We start from the raw sequence: 19,123 nt of genomic DNA, 5'->3' as shown, positions 1-19,123 counted from the left end.
TTATAACAACAAGAATATTTTCCCTTTATTTGCAGCTCCACATAAACACATTAAATACATTTGCTCAGATTCATCTTGCTTCTTTTCTATTCCTTCAGCAAAAAAAAAAATCCTTTTCAGGGGGTTTCTGGCCAAAGGACCAATCTACTGTGCCCAAAGCGTATTGTGTACTTTCCATTTTTAGCACTTGTTTCATTTGTGATTCATCACTCAGTGTCTTTTCAGGAGCCATCCTCAGTCTAATGATTTCTCAGTGTCATGAAGTCAAACGATTCGCACCAAGCTTGTCCCTGAAAGCAGCTGTCTGCCTGTGGTGGTTTTAGAAAAGGTGAGAAAACTTCCAGTCACTGAATGGGGATTTGAAGCAGCCTAAAGTTCTTCCCAGTGAGACGAGCCGCCTGGTCCCTGTGTTCCTCTGGTTCTGACCTTTACCTCTGTGGCCAAGTCAGCTGTCCTTGAGGGAACAAAAGAAGAAAGAAATATTAACATTTGATTAATTGTTTGCATTTATACACATAATCTGGGTCAGTTGTTATACCATGTAGATCTACCAGCCCGATTTACCCATAAGGTCAGAGAGCTCTTTAAGCCAACAACAAGGTTGTACCTTTGTAATATCAGTATGTTTTGCCTTTTAGATACAGGACACTCTTTTGTATTGTACATCTACAGCAAATGGAAGTCTGAAGTATATTTTGAACATTTCAACAAAATTCTTGAACTGCGCTGCTTAATTTGGCTTCATGTTGTAGTAGCTCTGCTGGCTTGACCCTGATATACTATTTTAATAGTATCAGAGAGCTTTTTTCCCTTCAGTTTCATCGTTTGTGGAACAGTTTCTTTTTTGGGGTTGCTCTTTGCTTCTGGTGTTAAATCTTGTGAAAGCGGAAGGTTTTTTACTGAACCCCTTTCCTTTTTGGATACTTCTTATGATGCATAACCACAGCAACTATAGTAAGTAGATTTTTTACATCCTGGAACAAATAGTTAACATATTTAAAGCTGAAATAATACATCAACAACTTCCACTAGTACAAGCTAAGTTGAAAAGGAGGCCCCGGGGATTCATAGCAGGAGCAAGGAGACGAGGGAGGAACAAGAAACTTAAGGCATATCTTCCAATATTCGTGGGAAATGTGAGATCTTTAAGAAATAAGAAAAAAAGAACTCAAAGCCCTATCAAGGATCCAGCCAGAATATCGGCCATGCAGCAACATATGTTTTACTGAAACATGGCTGAAGGATCATATCTCAGAGAACAGCATCTCTCTGTCTGAATACACGAGCAGACAGAGATTTATAAAAGACTGGGAAGTACAAAGGAGGTGGGTTGGCAGTGTTAGTGAACAAAAGATGGCGTCATCCAGGACAGTTTACTGTGAAGATTAATCACTGTGGCCCAGATGTTGAATGGTTGGCAGTTTTCGGCCATATTATTTGTCCAGAGAGTTCAACAGTGTTCCACCATCTGCTGTTGCCAATACTGCATGTCATATAATCAGTTCTGTTGCCAAGCTACTGACACAATGCCATATGCATTTGTGGCAATAACTGGTGATTTTAATCAGTCCTCACTCTCTGCTGCACCAATGTTCCAAAAGTTTGATATCTGCTGAACCAGAGAAAACTTTGGACCTGTCTTGTGTAAATTTTAATGACTCCTATACAAGAAAGAAATAAGCCTTTAAGAAGGGAAATGAGGAATTAAGGAGTACACAGAAGTAACTTAAGGTCAAGATAAGAGAAAGCAAGGAGGCAACAGGAAGAGGCTGGAAAAGAAGCTGCAACAGAATAATATCAGAGATGTGTGGTCAGGGAGGAAGAAGATCACAGCCTTCAGGCAGAAGGAGGATCAGATAGATGGAAGTCTGGACAGAACCAATGAACTGAATCAATTCTTCAACAGGTTCAGTTCAGGAACAAGCTCAGCATATTTCTCTCCTCTGCCATTGACTTGAGGTATCTGGAAACACCAAATCATTATAAGGCTCCAGATCCTGATGGTGTCAGCGCCAGAGTCCTGAAGGTCTGTTCAGAGCAGCTCTGTGGGATTCTAAGTCTCTGCCCCCTTAAGCCTGGTTTATACTCAGAAACCAGGTTGTCTGTGTGAGTGTTGCAGTTAACACTAAAATGCTCCCCCCTCCCAAACCCCCACCCCCATTCTAAAGACACTGTGGTGCCCTCCCCAAAATTGTAGGGAAACTGCAGACAGTGCCGCAGGTAGTGTTGCAGGGAGGAGAAAAAGGAGGCCTCTGATTGGTCAATTCTACATGCGTCCTCTACACCAGTGTTTTTCAACCCTGGTCCTCAAGGCACACTGCTCTGCATGTTTTGGATGTTTCTGAGCTTCAACACACCTGGTTTAGATGATGCAGTTCAGCAAAGCCAGATAATCTGCTATCAATTGATAATAGGTGTGTGAAAGCTGGGAAACATCTAAAACCTGCAGGGTAGTGTGCCTTGAGGACCAGGGTTGAAAAACACTGCTCTACACGACGTATTTTTTGTTTGGTACGTAATGGCAGAAACGCTGTGGTGCCGTCCACAATGCCTGGCACACCTCGGACTCCATCCCAGACACCTTGCAGAACGCTATTTTGTATCTCTGTGCGACGGTCTGTTGGTTTGCACCCGAAAGCCAAAACACGCAGCACCACGGCCAGTCTTTCAGGAACACTCACAGGTGAACTGTGTCGACCAGCATTGGATAAGGCTTTGTAGACGGCGAACAAGCTCCGGAATAACATAGCGCTGACCATGTTTCAATATTGGGCATAAAGAGGTCATAGAGAGACTTCTGTTGGTTCTCCTCAGCAAACAAACCAGCAGGACCCCCTGCAGTTTGCTTATGGCCATTGAGATGAAGTTGATGATGCCATCACACACCTGCTTCAACAAACCCACTGTCGTTTAGACAAGCCAGACAGCTCTGTGAGGATCATGATCTTTGATTTCTCCAGAACATTTAACACCATTCAGCCTGACTGATTTTGTGAGAAACACCAGAAGACTCAGATGGAGGCATCAACAAAACCTGGATAAAGAATGTTTGAATGGAACTGAATTTAGATAGCTTTAGCACCTACCGACGTTTACCTTTGTTTTACTCCTTTTTTGTTTGCTAATCTGTTTGCTATTTTCAGCACCGTCATGGAGCTAGGAGGATCTTGCAACGTCTGAGTTCCATCTCAGTTACTTCAAGTTACCAATCCTATTGGTGCAGAATCCTTACGTTTGGATGTTGGCATTACAACCAGTAGTAAATATTTATATATTCTGTGCCTAAAACATTCTATTTTTGTTTATACTTATGTATGCTTTATGGCACATGGTACCAAATATGTTTCCAATTTTGGTTAAACCTATTAAATGTATTTTACCATTTATTGGACCAACAAAACCTATTTCTCTTAATTTGAAGGTTACAAATTTTCTTCCATTACTTATTTAGAAAGGGAAAACAGCAACTGCATAATATCCCATGGTGTGCACCGATTAATTAGCTCTTTCACCATATGCACGATAACCTACAGCCAAGGATGAATCCTATCCATAAGTCCCATCCATCATTTTAACAGACTTCACATTAGCTTCCTCCTTATGTCAATCATTTCCCAAGACATCACTACATCAGAGCTTACTGCTGGGGAGAAGAGAAGAGGTAATGCCCCACTGGACACCCCACTCGCCAGTGTAAATGGTAGTAGCATCAGTTTAGCATTTCATCCCATTATGCACAGCCAGCGTCGTAACATTAAAGAAATCCCACAATAAACCAAAACATGAGTGAGTTTTTACTTAAGTCTTTATGATTTCTACAGGCAGGTTTACCATAATAGTAGAATCAAAGCCTGAAATTACGGTTTTTAGTTTCAGTGTGCCACCCCAAGATATTTAGTGGCCCCGTCTGGACACCCCTATGAAAGATTTCTGGAGCCACCACTGGGTATGGGGCATTGCAGGCTAACAAAGAGGCCAAATGACCCCAATTCCAAAACGGTGGACCTGTTCGTCCGTTTCATGTTGCATGTTTTCTATACAAAAACAAGGCCTTGTTGGGCTGTGGTATAAAGCCTCGAACTCAACTCTATTTCTGACATTTTGAATTAAAAGTTTCCTGGATGGAAAGCGAAACATCTTCAAACTTGGAAACAAAGTCCAAAGGACTGTTTTTTAAACGTTTTTGAAGTTAATTTCTTACATTCTTTTCCGTCTCTATCGCTTTATCTCTCCCAGTGGTTTTTATTCCCTTTTTTTCTCACCTTCCTTTCTGTCTCTGTGTCCTTTGTACATGATTTTACTCCCTAAATAATTTTAAATAGTTTTATTTACCAGTGTCAAGTGTTACCTTATGGCAACAGTCATAATAATCCTGTGAAAGCAAAAGCTGTTAGGCTATAATCTAGCTCTGGAACATCTGTTCCCAGATCCATATTGGCAAAATATAAAAAAAAATTAAAAATCTCCTTTGGTTCTATTACCTTCACAGTATTGGTTTCTCCGTTCCGTCTTCCACAGATGTCTGGCCTCTGATGATAGTCTCCATTGCTCTGTGGGGAAGCTCCAGGCTGCTGTCTGTCATTGTGGTTTTCCCAGCTGGCAAATCCTACATTTTTAGATGCTTTTCTATGAGTTCTGTATTTCATCTTAGGGAAGGTGTGTGAGCCACTGTCTGCACACCCCCAGCTAAGCTCAGGCCATAGCGGCTCAGTCTGTGTGGCTTGGTTGGTGGTGGCCCTCTGCAGGCACACAGATATTCTTTGTGCTGAGCCTGTCATTAGGGTGATGGACTGAGGCTCGGCAGGCTGACCTGCAAAGGGGACAGCGGGGAACTCAAACACATCGTCCTCACCTGCAGGAGGGAAACATGACAGAAAAATGTTTCAGTTCTTGGAAAATGCATGCTGAATCAAAATAAAGATATGGAGGTTATTATACTCAAACCATTTGTTGTGCATGCTGTATACTAACCAAACAAAAGACATTGTTAATCTCAGAGATGGTCAAAATTGGACATGTTACTAGAATAAAACCAAACAGTAACTTATTAGGTTACCAAATGAATAAAAAATAAGATGAATAGAATAAAACCAACATAATCTACTTCTTATTGACAGGGAATGTTGCCCTTACATGCTGTCAGACTTTACTGCCACTTCAGATCAACAAAGTTCAATTCAGTTTATTTATATAGCATCAATTCACAACACATATCATCTCAAAGTATTTTACCAAAAGTCATTGACTATACAGGATTCACCTTCCTAGATGAGCATAGGGTGGACACTAACAGTGACTCAGCTCTAAGCTTGATGGAAACAGGAATATTTCGATATTTTGACATTTTGCATAGAGTGAAAATTGCAAATGTAATAAAGAGATGGAAACGTCTTTGTCAAATAATTTCTGACATGGTGAACTTTTACCTCACGTGAATGCAGGTGAATTAAAATATTGCACATTTGCTTCTTCTCAATCTCTCTGGATAGCGTGTACCATTGCTAATACTAGCAGAAAATAATAAGGTAGACATCTTTCTCAATTTCAACACATTCATTAAAAGCTTCCTCCATCTGTGGTCCAAGCTAGCTTTCTGCTTCTACTTTCTGTTAACTACAATGTAACGTTGATATGGGACAGCATTCACTTTGCTTTTCCTGCTTGATTTGCTCCAGTGGATGGAAAAATTACTCATTTACACTTTCCTACTTTAGACATTTTACAATTTGCTCAAATAAGGATCATTAATAAGGATAATTTAAGCCACATTCAGACTGCAGCAGGAGCATCAAAAATGTGCATGGTGCTTCATTTTTGATGCTTGTACAGGTTTAGCTCTGACGCGTGGCTGAAGCATCTTCGCTGCTCTCGGTGCGCGGTGGGAAAAGTGGGTCTGATGTGCTTTGGGCGGAGCTACCATGTCCTTTCTTTGCCTGTAACAATGGCAGCTACAGTAGATTTGCTGTGATCAGTGAGTAAAAAAGTAGTTTGAATATATTTTTAAGTGAGAAAGTCCTCCTGAAATCATTGTCTGTATGGTCAGTTTATCCAAATTACCATTCTGCCATCAAATATTTATCTGTCTGAGCCGCTCAGACCTCCACATACGTGGTGCACTGTCACTGGGAATCCCCAGCAGCAGCTGCCTCAGGCCCGGTCTCCTATTGGGGATTTTCCCCTACTGTTGGTGGTGACTGGAAGTAGATGTTGAAGTTTTTCAGGTCTGTACTGCAAACTGCAGGCACTGGGATAATAAAAGTGAACATATTTTGGTGGCAGATTTTGGTCTTTTAAGTTAATTAAGTCATTAATAAACTGTTTCAGAGGATTGATAATAGCGCTCTGCATTAGCAGCACTGTGTCTGTTAAGGATGTAAATCACATCCATCATGGCGATTCGATTCAGTATCGCTTTCCTGACCCAACGATTCGATTATTTTCGATAATCAGTGCAATGAGTGCAATTCAGTGCCGCAGACAGGAAGCCGGCTTGTTTTGTTTTTATTACTGAAATGGCGGGAAAAAACGTATGAAGTTTGACCCGCTAGAAGAGCGAGGTGCGCAAGAACGCTGGTCCCCTTTTTCCAGCTGGATCTCCGCTCTTTTTGGCCCTCATGTCCCTCCGTCGTCGGACTAAACTCGCCCCCACTTCCTCACCGCCTCGGCCGTATGTAGACCCACAGAGTATAGCGCAACGCAGCACGGGAGGGAGGATTATGTTTGTGAGCAAATAGGATGAAAATAGACTGGAGGAAAAGAAAAACATTAATCGATACTCTTGCGCACGTATCGATGCATCGGATTGTCGACTGTTGGATCGATGCATCGATACAAAATGATTATTATTTACACCCCTAGTATCTGTCTCCCTGCCAGCTCCCAGATCAGCTTCTCTGATCGGTTGATGTGTCCTGTCCAGCAGCAAAAATTTTTCCAACTCCAGCAGCTGCTGCTTCTGAAGCTCACCAGATGCTCAGACGCTCATGAGGCGCTGCTTCAGCTGCTCAAAATGCGCTGCGGGATTTTTTGCTGCGCCTTGATGCATGTCAGCCATTGACTTTGCATGTAAACTAGTGCTTCTGCTGCCTCTGCTGCTTGCGGTCCGTACGTAGCATTAGATGAAAACACAGCAAATGTAATCCAACAGTTGGAGAGAGCAACACTTTCTTCTGTTAGCCATGTTTTAAAATGTGTTGTCCAGCTCAGAGGCAGATTAAAACTTCTAACTTTTAGATGATATTTCAACTATATATCTGGATTAGTTTTGTTTGTATCTATAGTAAAGAATCTATAGAAGAGGATATTTCAATTCTACAGAGTAAAAAAAAAATATAATTTGAAAACAGATTTAGGCAAACATTCATAACACCAGAATACAAGTTATAAGTAACAGTGTGTGAAAGCAACCTTTACATGTGGGCAGTGTTGGGCTGTTGGGCAAAGAGCTGTGGGTCAGCCTGGCTGGAGCATCACTGCTTAGTGAGCACGTGCGGGTCTGCTTCCTGCAGGCCAGAACCAACAGTTCCCGACATTGCTTATGACAGTTAACGCCGCAGTCTGCAAAGCAAACACATTCATTATCCCCTGACTTGCTTAAAGTATTCAAGCAGCACCAATGCAAACCAATGCTAGTGTTAATCAGTGACCATGTAGTTAAGAGTAAAAAGAAAAGCAGCTGATTTCACTTCCTCTGTTTCTCCTCTATCTAATTTCCCCTGGAGAATGAAGCGGTTGACGTACCTTTGCACTTGTAGCCTTGTTTGATGATTCCCCATAGCTGCAGGCGGAAGCAAAAGTAAAGGAGAAGGTTAGAGAATACGCCCAGAAACCGACTCAAGTGCAGCAATCTATGGTGGCCAAAACAGCCAATAGGGGACACCAAATAACACCCAATTTCTCACAGTTGGCATGAGAACACAAAGCACCGCCATGAGAAGAGAACATTTTTAGAGAAATTCTGGGAGCAAATGCTGATAAAAAAAAATGTAATTCTGTAACACCATCTGAAAAACTAACCAATATACAGTTTTGGGACAATTATTATGTATTCATCTCTCTATCCATCATCCATCCATCTCTCTGTCCATTCATCTAGCATCCATCCATCATTCATTCATCAAACCATCCATCCATCCATCTTTCTGTCTGTCTATCTCTCCATCCATCCATCATCCATCCATCATTCATTCATCAAACCGTCCATCATCCATCCATCCATCCATCCATCCATCCATCCATCCATCATCCATCCATCTCTCTGTCCATTCATCTAGCATCCATCCATCATTCATTCATCAAACCGTCCATCATCCATCCATCCATCCATCCATCCATCCATCCATCCATCCATCCATCTATCCATCCATCCATCCATCTTTCTGTCTATCTCTACATCCATCCATCTAGCATCCATCCATCATCCATCCATCCATCATTCATTCATCAAACCGTCCATCATCCATCCATCCATCCATCCATCCATCCATCCATCCATCTTTCTGTCTGTCTATCTCTCCGTCCATCCATCTAGCATCCATCCATCATCCATCCATCCAAATATCTGTCCGTCAGTCCATCCGTCCATCTATCCAGCATCCATCCATCATCGATCCATCTGTGTGTCTATCCATCATCAATCAAACCATCATCCATCCAACCATGATCCATCCATCATTCATCAAACTATCCATCCATTCAGCATCCATATATCTGTCTATTTGTCCATCTCTCCGTCCATCCATCATGCATCCATCGTCCATCCATCTGTCCATCTGTCTGTCTATCCATCATCAATCAAACCATCAACCATTCATCAAACTTTCCATCCATTCAGCATCCAACCATCCATCCATCCATCATCCACCCATCTGTTCATACGTCTGTCTATCCACCAGCCATCCATCATCCATCCATCCATCTGTCTGTTGGACCATCTCTCCATCCATCCATCTAGCATCCATCCATCCATCCATCCATCCATCCATCCATCCAACCATCCATCCATCCATCCATCCATCCATCCATCCATCATCCATCCATCTATCCATCCATCCATCCTTCCATCCATCCATCCATCCATCCATCCATCCATCATCCATCCATCTATCCATCCATCCATCCATCCATCCATCCATCCATCCATCATCCATCCATCCATCCATCCATCCATCCATCCATCCATCCATCCATTCATCCATCCATCATCCATCCATCCATCCATCCATCCATCCATCCATCCATCCATCCATCCATCGCTTTCAGCTAACAGCTCTTTGGAATCTCTCAGATAGACTGTATCTTAACGGCAGACAGCAAGAAGTTGAAAAAAGAGGTGCAGGATTAGGTGTTTTTCTCGCTCTGTTTTCCCTCTTCCTCATTCCATTCTTCCACTGAGCCTTTCTGGTGAAGCTGGCACTACTGCAGCAAATCCCCTTTATGGGCAGCAGGGTTTCATGGGCAACACTCCTCAAGCCTCATGAATTGTTTGTCTGACATGATGGTGCAGCCCTGTACTGTTTTCAAATGATAATAATCTTGTACTCTGGTGAGAATTTGGGCCCTGTTAGCCCTCTACCATTTACTGTACCTCCAATGTTCATCTTAGTGTCTTCAGACAGGCTTGTGTTCTATAGAGCAATCCCAGAGAGAGAGGTTGCTACAATTGATGTTTCATATGTGCATAAGAACCTCCCTGTGACTTCAAGCAGCTTCTCACGTGCTTCTGTTGCCCTGTCCCATCAGTTTACATGACCTGCGACTCACAGAAGAGCAACTGAAAAGGAACTGATCCCAGATTTACCGTCATTCCAGTAACAAGTAATATACTATATTCTTTAGCCATTTCTCCATTCTAGGGTCCACTTCTGTCCTCAGAAACTCCAATAATATGATCAAATAAAAATCAAGCATAGACCTACCCAAATTTATTACTACTTTCTATCTAAACCCTTGTTCTGTACCTTGAGCCTTTTTTTAAATCACTTTTTTATAAACTCCTAAACCATCTGCTATGTTTCTTGCAAATAGTCATTCCAAAAGGAAAAATAGACTTTTAATACACACAGCATGTTTGGTATCAATCCACTTTAAACATTTTTTAAGACATCTAATGAGGTAATTGTAGAAATACCCACAAAGCCAGCACAGTGTTCACAGAAGGTCGGTTTGAGATAGGTCATCTCTTGGAAGTTGTGGATAAATCCTGGTCCCATCTTACACTGAAGCAGTGGGTTGGCCCGAAGGAAATAAGCTATCATCTCATCCTTGCTGATTAACCCATCCCTGAGGAAGACAGAGAAGAGAAAACAAGTCACAACGGGTAGGGGTGATAGAGAGCAGTTGCCTCCTCACTCTAGACAAGGGTGTATTATAGCTAACATTCCCTTTAAGGTGCTTAAGACTCCCTCATGCCGTGAACAGAAAAAAAAAAACTATTGTAAAATGTTTATCCAGCCAGAGAAGAATGTATCTCCTTGATGAACTGAAGTTTTTTTCTCCAAATGTTCATGTGAAAGAAAGTTCTTTATATTCAGGGGTGGGTTGGTTTAACCTGGGAATGTGTGTGTGTTGGGAGTTGCTGTATAAATGTACTAAGCTTGCCCCAGTCAGAGCTTTTTCTCTCTGTCTGCAGACCCAACAATACATTTAAGCCTTCCTTGCAAGAATTGCCTGGAATCTCAGTTTCTCCACAACTTCACAGACATCCAGGTCATGGTCAAGCTTGGAAAAGTTCAGTCTAGGTAACTGGATGTGATGTTTTCTAGAAGACGTTTCTTCTCTCATCCAGGAGGCTTCTTCAGTTCTAGCTAGTGGTGGGGAGCACTGAGATTAATAAACTGTAGGTGGAGAAAGGAATAGGTTTGAGACAATCTGGCACCGGTAGCTGATCAGAACGGGGCTTATAAGCAGGTGGAAACAGGTGAAACCCGTTGAAGTTGATTGCAGGTGAGGTGGAGGTTAGCTGGAGTGCAGCATGGACAGTTAGGCCAGCCCCAGTGCCACAATTGTTACGCTTCTCTAAAATCTCCTATGGTGTGAGTTTGTTTGTGCATGGTTGCATGTGCATTGGGTACCGATAGATAGTATTCACCTGGAGACATGCACCTGCTCATAATCTTTCTGAACAGGATTTTCAGGTATAGGCAAAGTGGAATACGAAAGGTATGACTAAAATTTAATTTGGAAATCAGGCTCCAAGTCATCTGAGATCTACATTCAAAGCAGCCATCAACCAGAGAATTGGAGAACATTTCATGCTGCTTTCTGCCAACAAACTTTATGGAGACAGAGATCTTATTGTCCAGCAGAAGTTGGTGCAAACATTCCCTGTGTTACTAAAAGCTGGTTCACTGTGTTGATGTTGTCTAACATTTTTGCTATGTCAGCGCTTGATTGTACTGCAAAGATTTTTGTTTGTACCGCTATCATCTAAAACATAGTAATGAAAATGTCCAGAGGTCACCAAAGTTCAACAGGCTCCACCACCAAAATTGGTGTCAGTCGGTACGGTTACGTTTGTGCTGCTTTGTGCAGCAAATATTTTCATTTGTTCATTTATTTTAGAACTTCAAAGGTCACAGGTCAACCATCCTTCCCAAATGAAACAAGAATGGTGTCATGCTTTCTGCTGGTCTGTCTGGCAAATATTTTTGTTTGTGCTGCTATTGTTTTGAGAATATTAATGAAAGCTTTAATAAAGAATCCATGGAGTATTGTCCAATGTAAGCTTGGAGACACCAAAGCCACCAATGGAGATAACCTGAAGGCAAATTTAGGATAGAATAGAAAATGTCTTTATTGTCCCACAATGTGGAAATTCTGGTGTTTACAACAGCATAAAGATTATCCAAAAAATGGTCACACAAAGGTGGACCTTAGAAAAATGTATAAGAATAACAAAATAATGAAGAGTTAAAAAAAAGACAAATACAATACTATAAAGTGTTTTAACGATATGAATACTGTGCACCAGGAGAATAAATAACCAACATTAATTTACAAAGTGAGCAACCTTGTACAAGAAATGAAATTGCAATTTGGAAAATGTATTTTACATTACTCAAGAAACCTTAATCAGGAAATTGAGACACATTTGCTTCCACAGAGAGCAACCATTCCTAAATACATATCAGAGATTCCAATAACAGCAAATAGATCCTAAAATAACACTGAATGTTTTATTTCAGTTAACAAGTCAAACATAAAAAAAATAATTTAAAAAAAGAAAAGAGTAAATTAAAATATCCTTCATATTTACATAACCTTAATGCAAACTGAATAATAAATTGAAAGGTAAACATCAAGTGTTGCATAAACTGCTATCATGATCATTTTCAGTGTGATTTTATAAATAATCATTGTCAGTGGGTTAAATTAATGTTCTCACAGTCCTCCAACTCACGCTAAAATTTTAATGCTTTGGAGTCACTAAAACTGAAACAAATTTTTTTACTCACTGATCCTTATCCAAAACGCAGAAAGACTCCAGGAATGGAAAGTTAGCTGCGATGCTCTCAAAGTCTTCTTGTGAAATATACCCATCATGGTCATGGTCATAATTCCTGAAGACAGACTGTCCAAAGGAAAGCAGGTAAATTGTATCATACAGAGACCTATGTTGTATACTTTTAAATGAAAACATGAAAATATGGAGGCTTTAACTCACTTCCACCAATTTGCGAATGTGTTTATTGACAACAGAGGGATCCGGTTTGGTGGTGACCCCCGAGGCCCAGTCTAGTGGAGCCAAAGGCTTGTTGGGTGTAGTTGGAGATGTGGGCTAAGCAGAAGAGACATTCCTATTAAGTCACATACACATACATTTATATATATATATATATATATATATATATATATATATATATATATATATATATATATATATATATATATATATATATATATATATATATATATGAAAAAATAAACAAAAAAAAATATATGCATATATGTATAATATTTAGAGAGTTTATTACACTAAATCAGTGAAATCAGCAGGATTTAGTGTAATAAACTCTAGATATCACATAATGTTGGTTTATTATAGGAATGGAATGGAATTACCACCATTTGTGTCGGTTAAATAGGTGAGATAGAAAAATTATTCATAACTCTGACATCTTATAAAAAATGACACATAAAATATATATAAAAATATAATTTTTAAACATCTTTTCATGCCAATGTCTTTTAGATACCACAAAAAAAGCATATCGAGATTAAAAAAAAATTGTATTTTGACACTTTTTCTTCAGATACTGAAATGCCTCTTTGCCATCACCCAAAGACAAGAGTGTCATCATCATCATCATCATCATCATCATTATTTAGATCAGGGTTTCACTGATCCCTGTGTGTTTTAGGTGTTTTCCTGCCTCCACACACCTGACCTGAATGAAAAGATGATCAACAGTCCTTAGGTTGTAAACATGACAGACAGTCGGCCTTGTGAACCAGGGCTGCAAACATCCTAATTTAGATGTTGGGGACATAAGAAGCACTGTAGCAGTCTTTTAGGCTACGTTCAGCAGCCTGAAGTGACCTGAATCCGTTTTTTTTTTTTTTTTTTTTTTGCCCATATGCGACCTGGATCTGATATTTTCATGGCTGTCTGAGCAACTCAAATCCGATTTTTTCCAATGCAACCCAGGCCACTTGGCTCTGTGGTCCTGAATCTGATATGAATCTGATCTTTTCAAATGTGACCTGTGTCTGAACGGCCATGTCGCATTCAGTCGACCTGAACGCCATTAGTAGCTGACAAAGGTCACTATTCTGTGCCTTGCAATGTAGAATAGTGAACCATGGTGGATGATAAGGGTAGTATTTACAGGTGCTGGTCATAAAATTAGAATATCATGAAAAAGTAGATTGATTTCAGTAATTCCATTTAAAAAGTGAAACTTGTATATTATATTCATACATTACATACAAACTCATATATTTCAGATGTTTATTTTGTTTAATTTTGATGATTACAAATGACAACAAATGAAAATCTCAAATTCATCATATCAGAAAATTAGAATATTGTGAAAAGGTTCAAAATTGATGGCCCCTGGTGCCACACTCTAATCAGCTAATTAACTCAAACCACCTGCAAAAGCCTTTGAATGGTCTTTCAGTCTAGTTCCATAGGCTACACAATCATGGGGAAGACTGCTGACTTGACAGTTGTCCAAAAGACGACCATCGACACCTTGCACAAGGAGGGCAAGACACAAAAGGTCATCGCTAAAGAGGCTGGCTGTTCACAGAGCTCAGTGTCCAAGCACATTAATAGAGAGGCGAAGGGAAGGAAAAGATGTGGTCGAAAAAAGTGTACAAGCAAGAGAGATAACCGCACCCTAGAGAGGATTGTGAAACAAAACCCATTCAAAAATGTGGGGGAGATTCACAAAGAGTGGACTGCAGCTGGAGTGAGTGCTTCAAGAACCACCACACACAGACGTATGAAAGACATGGGTTTCTGCTGTCGCATTCCTTGTGTCAAGCCACTCTTGAACCACAGACAGCGTCAGAAGCGTCTTGCCTGGGCTAAAGAGAAACAGGACTGGACTGCTGGTGAGTGGTCCAAAGTCATGTTCTCTGATGAAAGTAAATTTTGCATTTCCTTTGGAAATCAAGGTCCCAGAGTCTGGAGGAAAAGAAGAGAGGCACTTCATCCACGTTGCTTGAAGTCCAGTGTAAAGTTTCCACAGTCAGTGATGGTTTGGGGTGCCATGTCATCTGCTGGTGTTGGTCCATTGTGTTTTCTGAGGTCCAGGGTCAACGCAGCCACATACCAGGAAGTTTTAGAGCACTTCATGCTTCCTGCAGCTGACCAACTTTTTGGAGATGCAGATTTCATTTTCCAACAGGACTTGGCACCTGCACACAGTGCCAAAGCTACCAGTACCTGGTTGAAGGACCATGGTATCCCTGTTCTTAATTGGCCAGCAAACTCTCCTGACCTTAACCCCATAGAAAATCTATGGGGTATTGTGAAGAAGAAGATGCAATACACCAGACCCAACAATTCAGAAGAGCTAAAAGCCACTATTAGAGCAACCTGGGCTATCATAACACCTGAGCAGTGCCACAGACTGATCGACTCCATGCCATGCCGCATTGCTGCAGTAATACAGGCCAAAGGAGGCCCAACTAAATACTGAGTGCTGTACATGCTCATACTTTTCATGTTCATACTTTTCAGTTGGCCAACATTTCTATAAATCCTTTGTTTTTATTGGTCTTCAGTAATATTCTAATTTTCTGATATGATGAATTTGAGATTTTCATTTGTTGTCATTTGTAATCATCAAAATTAAACAAAATAAACATCTGAAATATATGAGTTTGTATGTAATGTATGAATATAATATACAAGTTTCACTTTTTAAATGGAATTACTGAAATCAATCTACTTTTTCATGATATTCTAATTTTATGACCAGCACCTGTATATTGAAAAACTACCAACCATGTTTACATCCGTAAACACAGAGCATGCTGGCTTGTGATGTCATTGTTTCCTTTACTGCTCATGCGGGACACTTAAGGCTGATTTATACCTCAAATCTAGGTTGTCCCCCCCCCACAGTCTGACCGCAGACAGGAACTAGCTCCTGATTGTCCCTCTTGCGTTGTGGCGTGTAACCACATAGCGCAGACCATGCTTCAATACTGGGCATAAATCAAAAATGTCTGCGTCATACCTGCGACAACCTCACTGTAACACACTGCTGCAGGAGGATAATCAGCCCTTTGAGCCCCTCTATGAATGCAGTTCACACAGGAGATCACATACAAGTCATATATTTTGAAATATGAACGACTACGCAAAAAAAATTGGATTTCACAAAAAAATCGGAATTGAGCAATAAGGCCTTCATGCTCAATTCTGATTTTTTGCGTTGTCGTTCACACTTTCTGATATATGCATCCTGTATGTGATCTTCTCTGTGAACTGCATTCACACAACTTAAGTGTCCCACAGGCAATGCAGAGAACGCAATGACGTCACAAGCAAGCGTGCTCGGTGTTTATGGAAGTAAACTTGGACGGTAGTGCTGATCTGTCACATCTATCTTTCATTTCTTTCCAAACCTCAGCCAGAGCATTAAAAACAATCTTTTCAAGAAGGTTGAAAATAAAAACTGTTCTCCACAACACCGTCCTCCTGCGACCAGGCTGTTCAGACACATTAGAAAAAATTGGATTCATATCTGATTCAGCACCACAGAGCCAAGTGGTCTGGATCACATTGGAACAAATCAGATCTGTCTTGTTCAGACTGATCACATCCAGGTCACATATGGGCAAAATAATTAGATTTGAGTCACTTCAGGCTGCTGTTTGAACGTAGCTTTATTGACTTCATGCTGAGGATTTTTTGTCAGACTTGTGTTGGGTTAGCCACGGAGGACCTCAGGGACTGAGTTTGAAACCATGTCCTAATCCTGAGCAATTTTCAATAAGATTCAAAGTTGGAACTAGGGACTAAGAAAAAACTAATCCTTCACTAACTCCTCATTGCTGCCATGCAACAATAATTGACCCTGATGCCATCACTGCAACGGGGCTTAATTATATTATGTTGTGTGAAATAATATTAAACAAAATTTACCTGAGATTTGAGGCTGCGTGGTTCTCTCAACAAGGATAGTTCATAAATCTCATCTTCTGTGTAATAAAGGTCAAGAGAAAGCTGAAAAATATGAGTGTTTGGTTAAGAGAAAAAATCCTAATGAAGGTGAAACTTTAAGAGAGAAGTTAAGTCACATATCAGACTGACAGGAACAATGTTTGATACATCTGCAAACTGAGACCAACAGCAAAATGCTGGGATTGTATTTTATTTACACCCACCTTCGCTTATTTTGCAAACCCAAATGGAAAAGCCAATAACTGAGGAACTGTAAGGCCAAATTACATGTGTGATACATCATTTAAAAGCTAACTGAAGCTAAATGAAAATAGTGTGAATTAAACGCAGATAAGCTGCATCAGTTCAAACATGACTGAAAGTTGTTTTATTATTCTCGAAAATAACAGGTCATGTTTGAACAACAGTAATAAAGACATTTTTGAGAATAGGCAGGTCTCATTGCATTACATTTGTTCTACATCATGTCAACCACAAATGCAGAAAATGTCAGACCTCTAGCTAAAACAGTTCCAGAGCTGTGGGGCTTTGAACATTTGGTGTCACCAGCGTCTCCAAAAATCTCCAAATTGTGCCAAATGATTTTACTCAACTATTTGACTCATAGAATAACACTGAAGTGTTTTTATGGTAACAAAACATTTGTGAATCAAGTATTTTCCCACTTTTTTTCAGAATAAATGTATATAAGAAAATGTAACATTTATAAACCTAAAATAACATACAAATTTATAAAAAAAAAAATAGTGAAACTGCTGCTTTTCAAGCTAAAATAAGCCCCAGGGCCTTTTCAGAGCTGGATTTTATTTTATTTTTCAATCTTAGGCATTGTAATGGAACAAAATCAGCATCCAAACTTCAAAAACATCAGAGCGTTGTTAGTAAATTGCTTCGAACTGCACGCGCTGATCCAAACTTAGCTGTGTTTTTCACAGCCGGTAACACAGCTCTGCTTTATGCAACCCAACCATGTCTACCCTGGTTTGAAACCTTATTTCTTGACTACAAAGCCAAACAGCCCAAGTGGTCTAAACTAGTGTTGCGCCGATGCCATTTTTTGGCCCCGATACCGATACCCGATACCTGGCTGTGCAGTATTGGCCGATACGGATACCATAATAATGTAAAATAATTGCCATCATGGCTTTGTCAAGCTGCTGCCTACCTTTGTGAAGCAGGAAAAAATCTAATACAAAGTTAAACCAGTAGAACTTTGTATTGCCTACCAGGAGTGGATGACAATAGCTGAATAAACTTATGGCTCTCAAAATGGTATCTGTGCCCTATTTGTTGGTACTCGCCGATACCGATACCACCATTTTAGGGCAGTATCAGGGCCCCGTCCGATACTGGTATCGGTATCGGTGCAAAACTAGTCTAAACCGATAACAGTAGGACTCTATGAGGCATTATATCGCTCTGCTCTGTGTGTCATTGGCTAACAGGCAAGGAACGCTTATGAGACTTCAGCGACTGTCCCTGACTCTACTGTACAAAAATGCAGACACTATTGTCTTGTAGGAGGACGATGTAAAGAACCACGTCAAACATCATGGGCAAACAAATGAGGAAATAAGTATATGGCGATTTTTTCCTCATGGAATATTTTTTATATAAATATTCTGGATTCGGTTTAATCTGTAGACCCTTATGGAAGAATGGAGTATAAACAATGAAGACTGGATTTATAGAACGGCTTCTGGACGCGTTCAAAGGTATGTAATTGTGGCTGCTTAGTAATGTTTGCATTTTGACATGCTACTATAGCTGTATTAATTGTGCTTTGGTGCTCTCTGTGTCCATAAAATTAACTTAAGTGATTGAATTGTGGAGAATTTAAGCTTTCCAACGATGTTAACATGTCTATATTGGCAAAAATTTTACCGGTGCAATTTCCATGCATTCTGAGTTATTAGTTGTAAACACTATAAAGTGGTCGCCTGCGATTGGGTGGGTTTTGAGAGGTTAAGTTACTAGTCTTACTGTGAAAAGCCCACATCCTTTATGTAGCGTTATAAAACATCCCCCCAAGACCAGAAACAGAATTTTGGCCTTACTGTCAGCAAATATATGAGGTCCATGTTGGGCTCCACATGGGATACCAGACCCTGCAGTGACACCAGCTCATTCAATGTCATGTAAAGCTGATGCATCTTCACCACGTTCACCAGACTGCCGTCACCGACCCAGTCAGGAAAGACGACATGCACTGCGATCAGATCCTTCAGGTGTACGCCCAGTATGGGGATTTTAAAACCTCTGCATTCACTGAAGGCCTTTCTGTAGTTGGAGTAGTTGTTATTGGAAGACACCAGCTCCGTCATCTCGTTCCACATCTGGGACAAAAATAGGACATTGCCATTAAGCCGTGGTTTCCGTGGCAATAAATTATACATATATCTAAAATATTATTATAAAATAAAATGTAATATCAAAAAGCAATCGCTAATTAGTAAACATTTCTTAAATTAAGGGTTT

At 40.3% G+C, this 19,123-nt stretch overlaps 1 protein-coding gene across 5 annotated transcripts in view; it reads right to left on the bottom strand.

Annotated features, from left to right (window-relative positions):
- The window catches only part of rasgrp3 (RAS guanyl releasing protein 3 (calcium and DAG-regulated)), a 60,783-nt gene continuing 41,660 nt past the window's right edge, over positions 1–19,123 (bottom strand). For 3 of the 5 annotated variants that reach the window (XM_038268080.1, XM_038268081.1, XM_038268085.1), the window contains 9 exons: positions 18,703–18,981; positions 16,607–16,687; positions 12,665–12,778; positions 12,456–12,571; positions 10,134–10,281; positions 7,741–7,777; positions 7,408–7,557; positions 4,482–4,852; positions 1–454 (listed from right to left, as the gene is read on the bottom strand). In XM_038268080.1, the coding sequence (XP_038124008.1) occupies positions 446–454; positions 4,482–4,852; positions 7,408–7,557; positions 7,741–7,777; positions 10,134–10,281; positions 12,456–12,571; positions 12,665–12,778; positions 16,607–16,687; positions 18,703–18,981 (1,305 nt within the window). In that variant the 3' untranslated portion in view covers positions 1–445. Of the gene's footprint in view, positions 458–4,481; positions 4,853–7,407; positions 7,558–7,740; positions 7,778–10,133; positions 10,282–12,455; positions 12,572–12,664; positions 12,779–16,606; positions 16,688–18,702; positions 18,982–19,123 lie in introns of all 5 variants that reach the window. The other 2 variants (XM_038268084.1, XM_038268082.1) reach the window with 2 other exon arrangements.

Source organism: Cyprinodon tularosa, unplaced genomic scaffold, assembly GCF_016077235.1.
Source record: "Cyprinodon tularosa strain WSP-4 unplaced genomic scaffold, ASM1607723v1 ctg692, whole genome shotgun sequence".
In the NCBI taxonomy this organism is placed as follows: domain Eukaryota; kingdom Metazoa; phylum Chordata; class Actinopteri; order Cyprinodontiformes; family Cyprinodontidae; genus Cyprinodon; species Cyprinodon tularosa.
The sequence above is the reverse complement of the archived record's forward strand: the minus strand, read 5'-3'. Positions and strand labels throughout refer to the sequence as shown.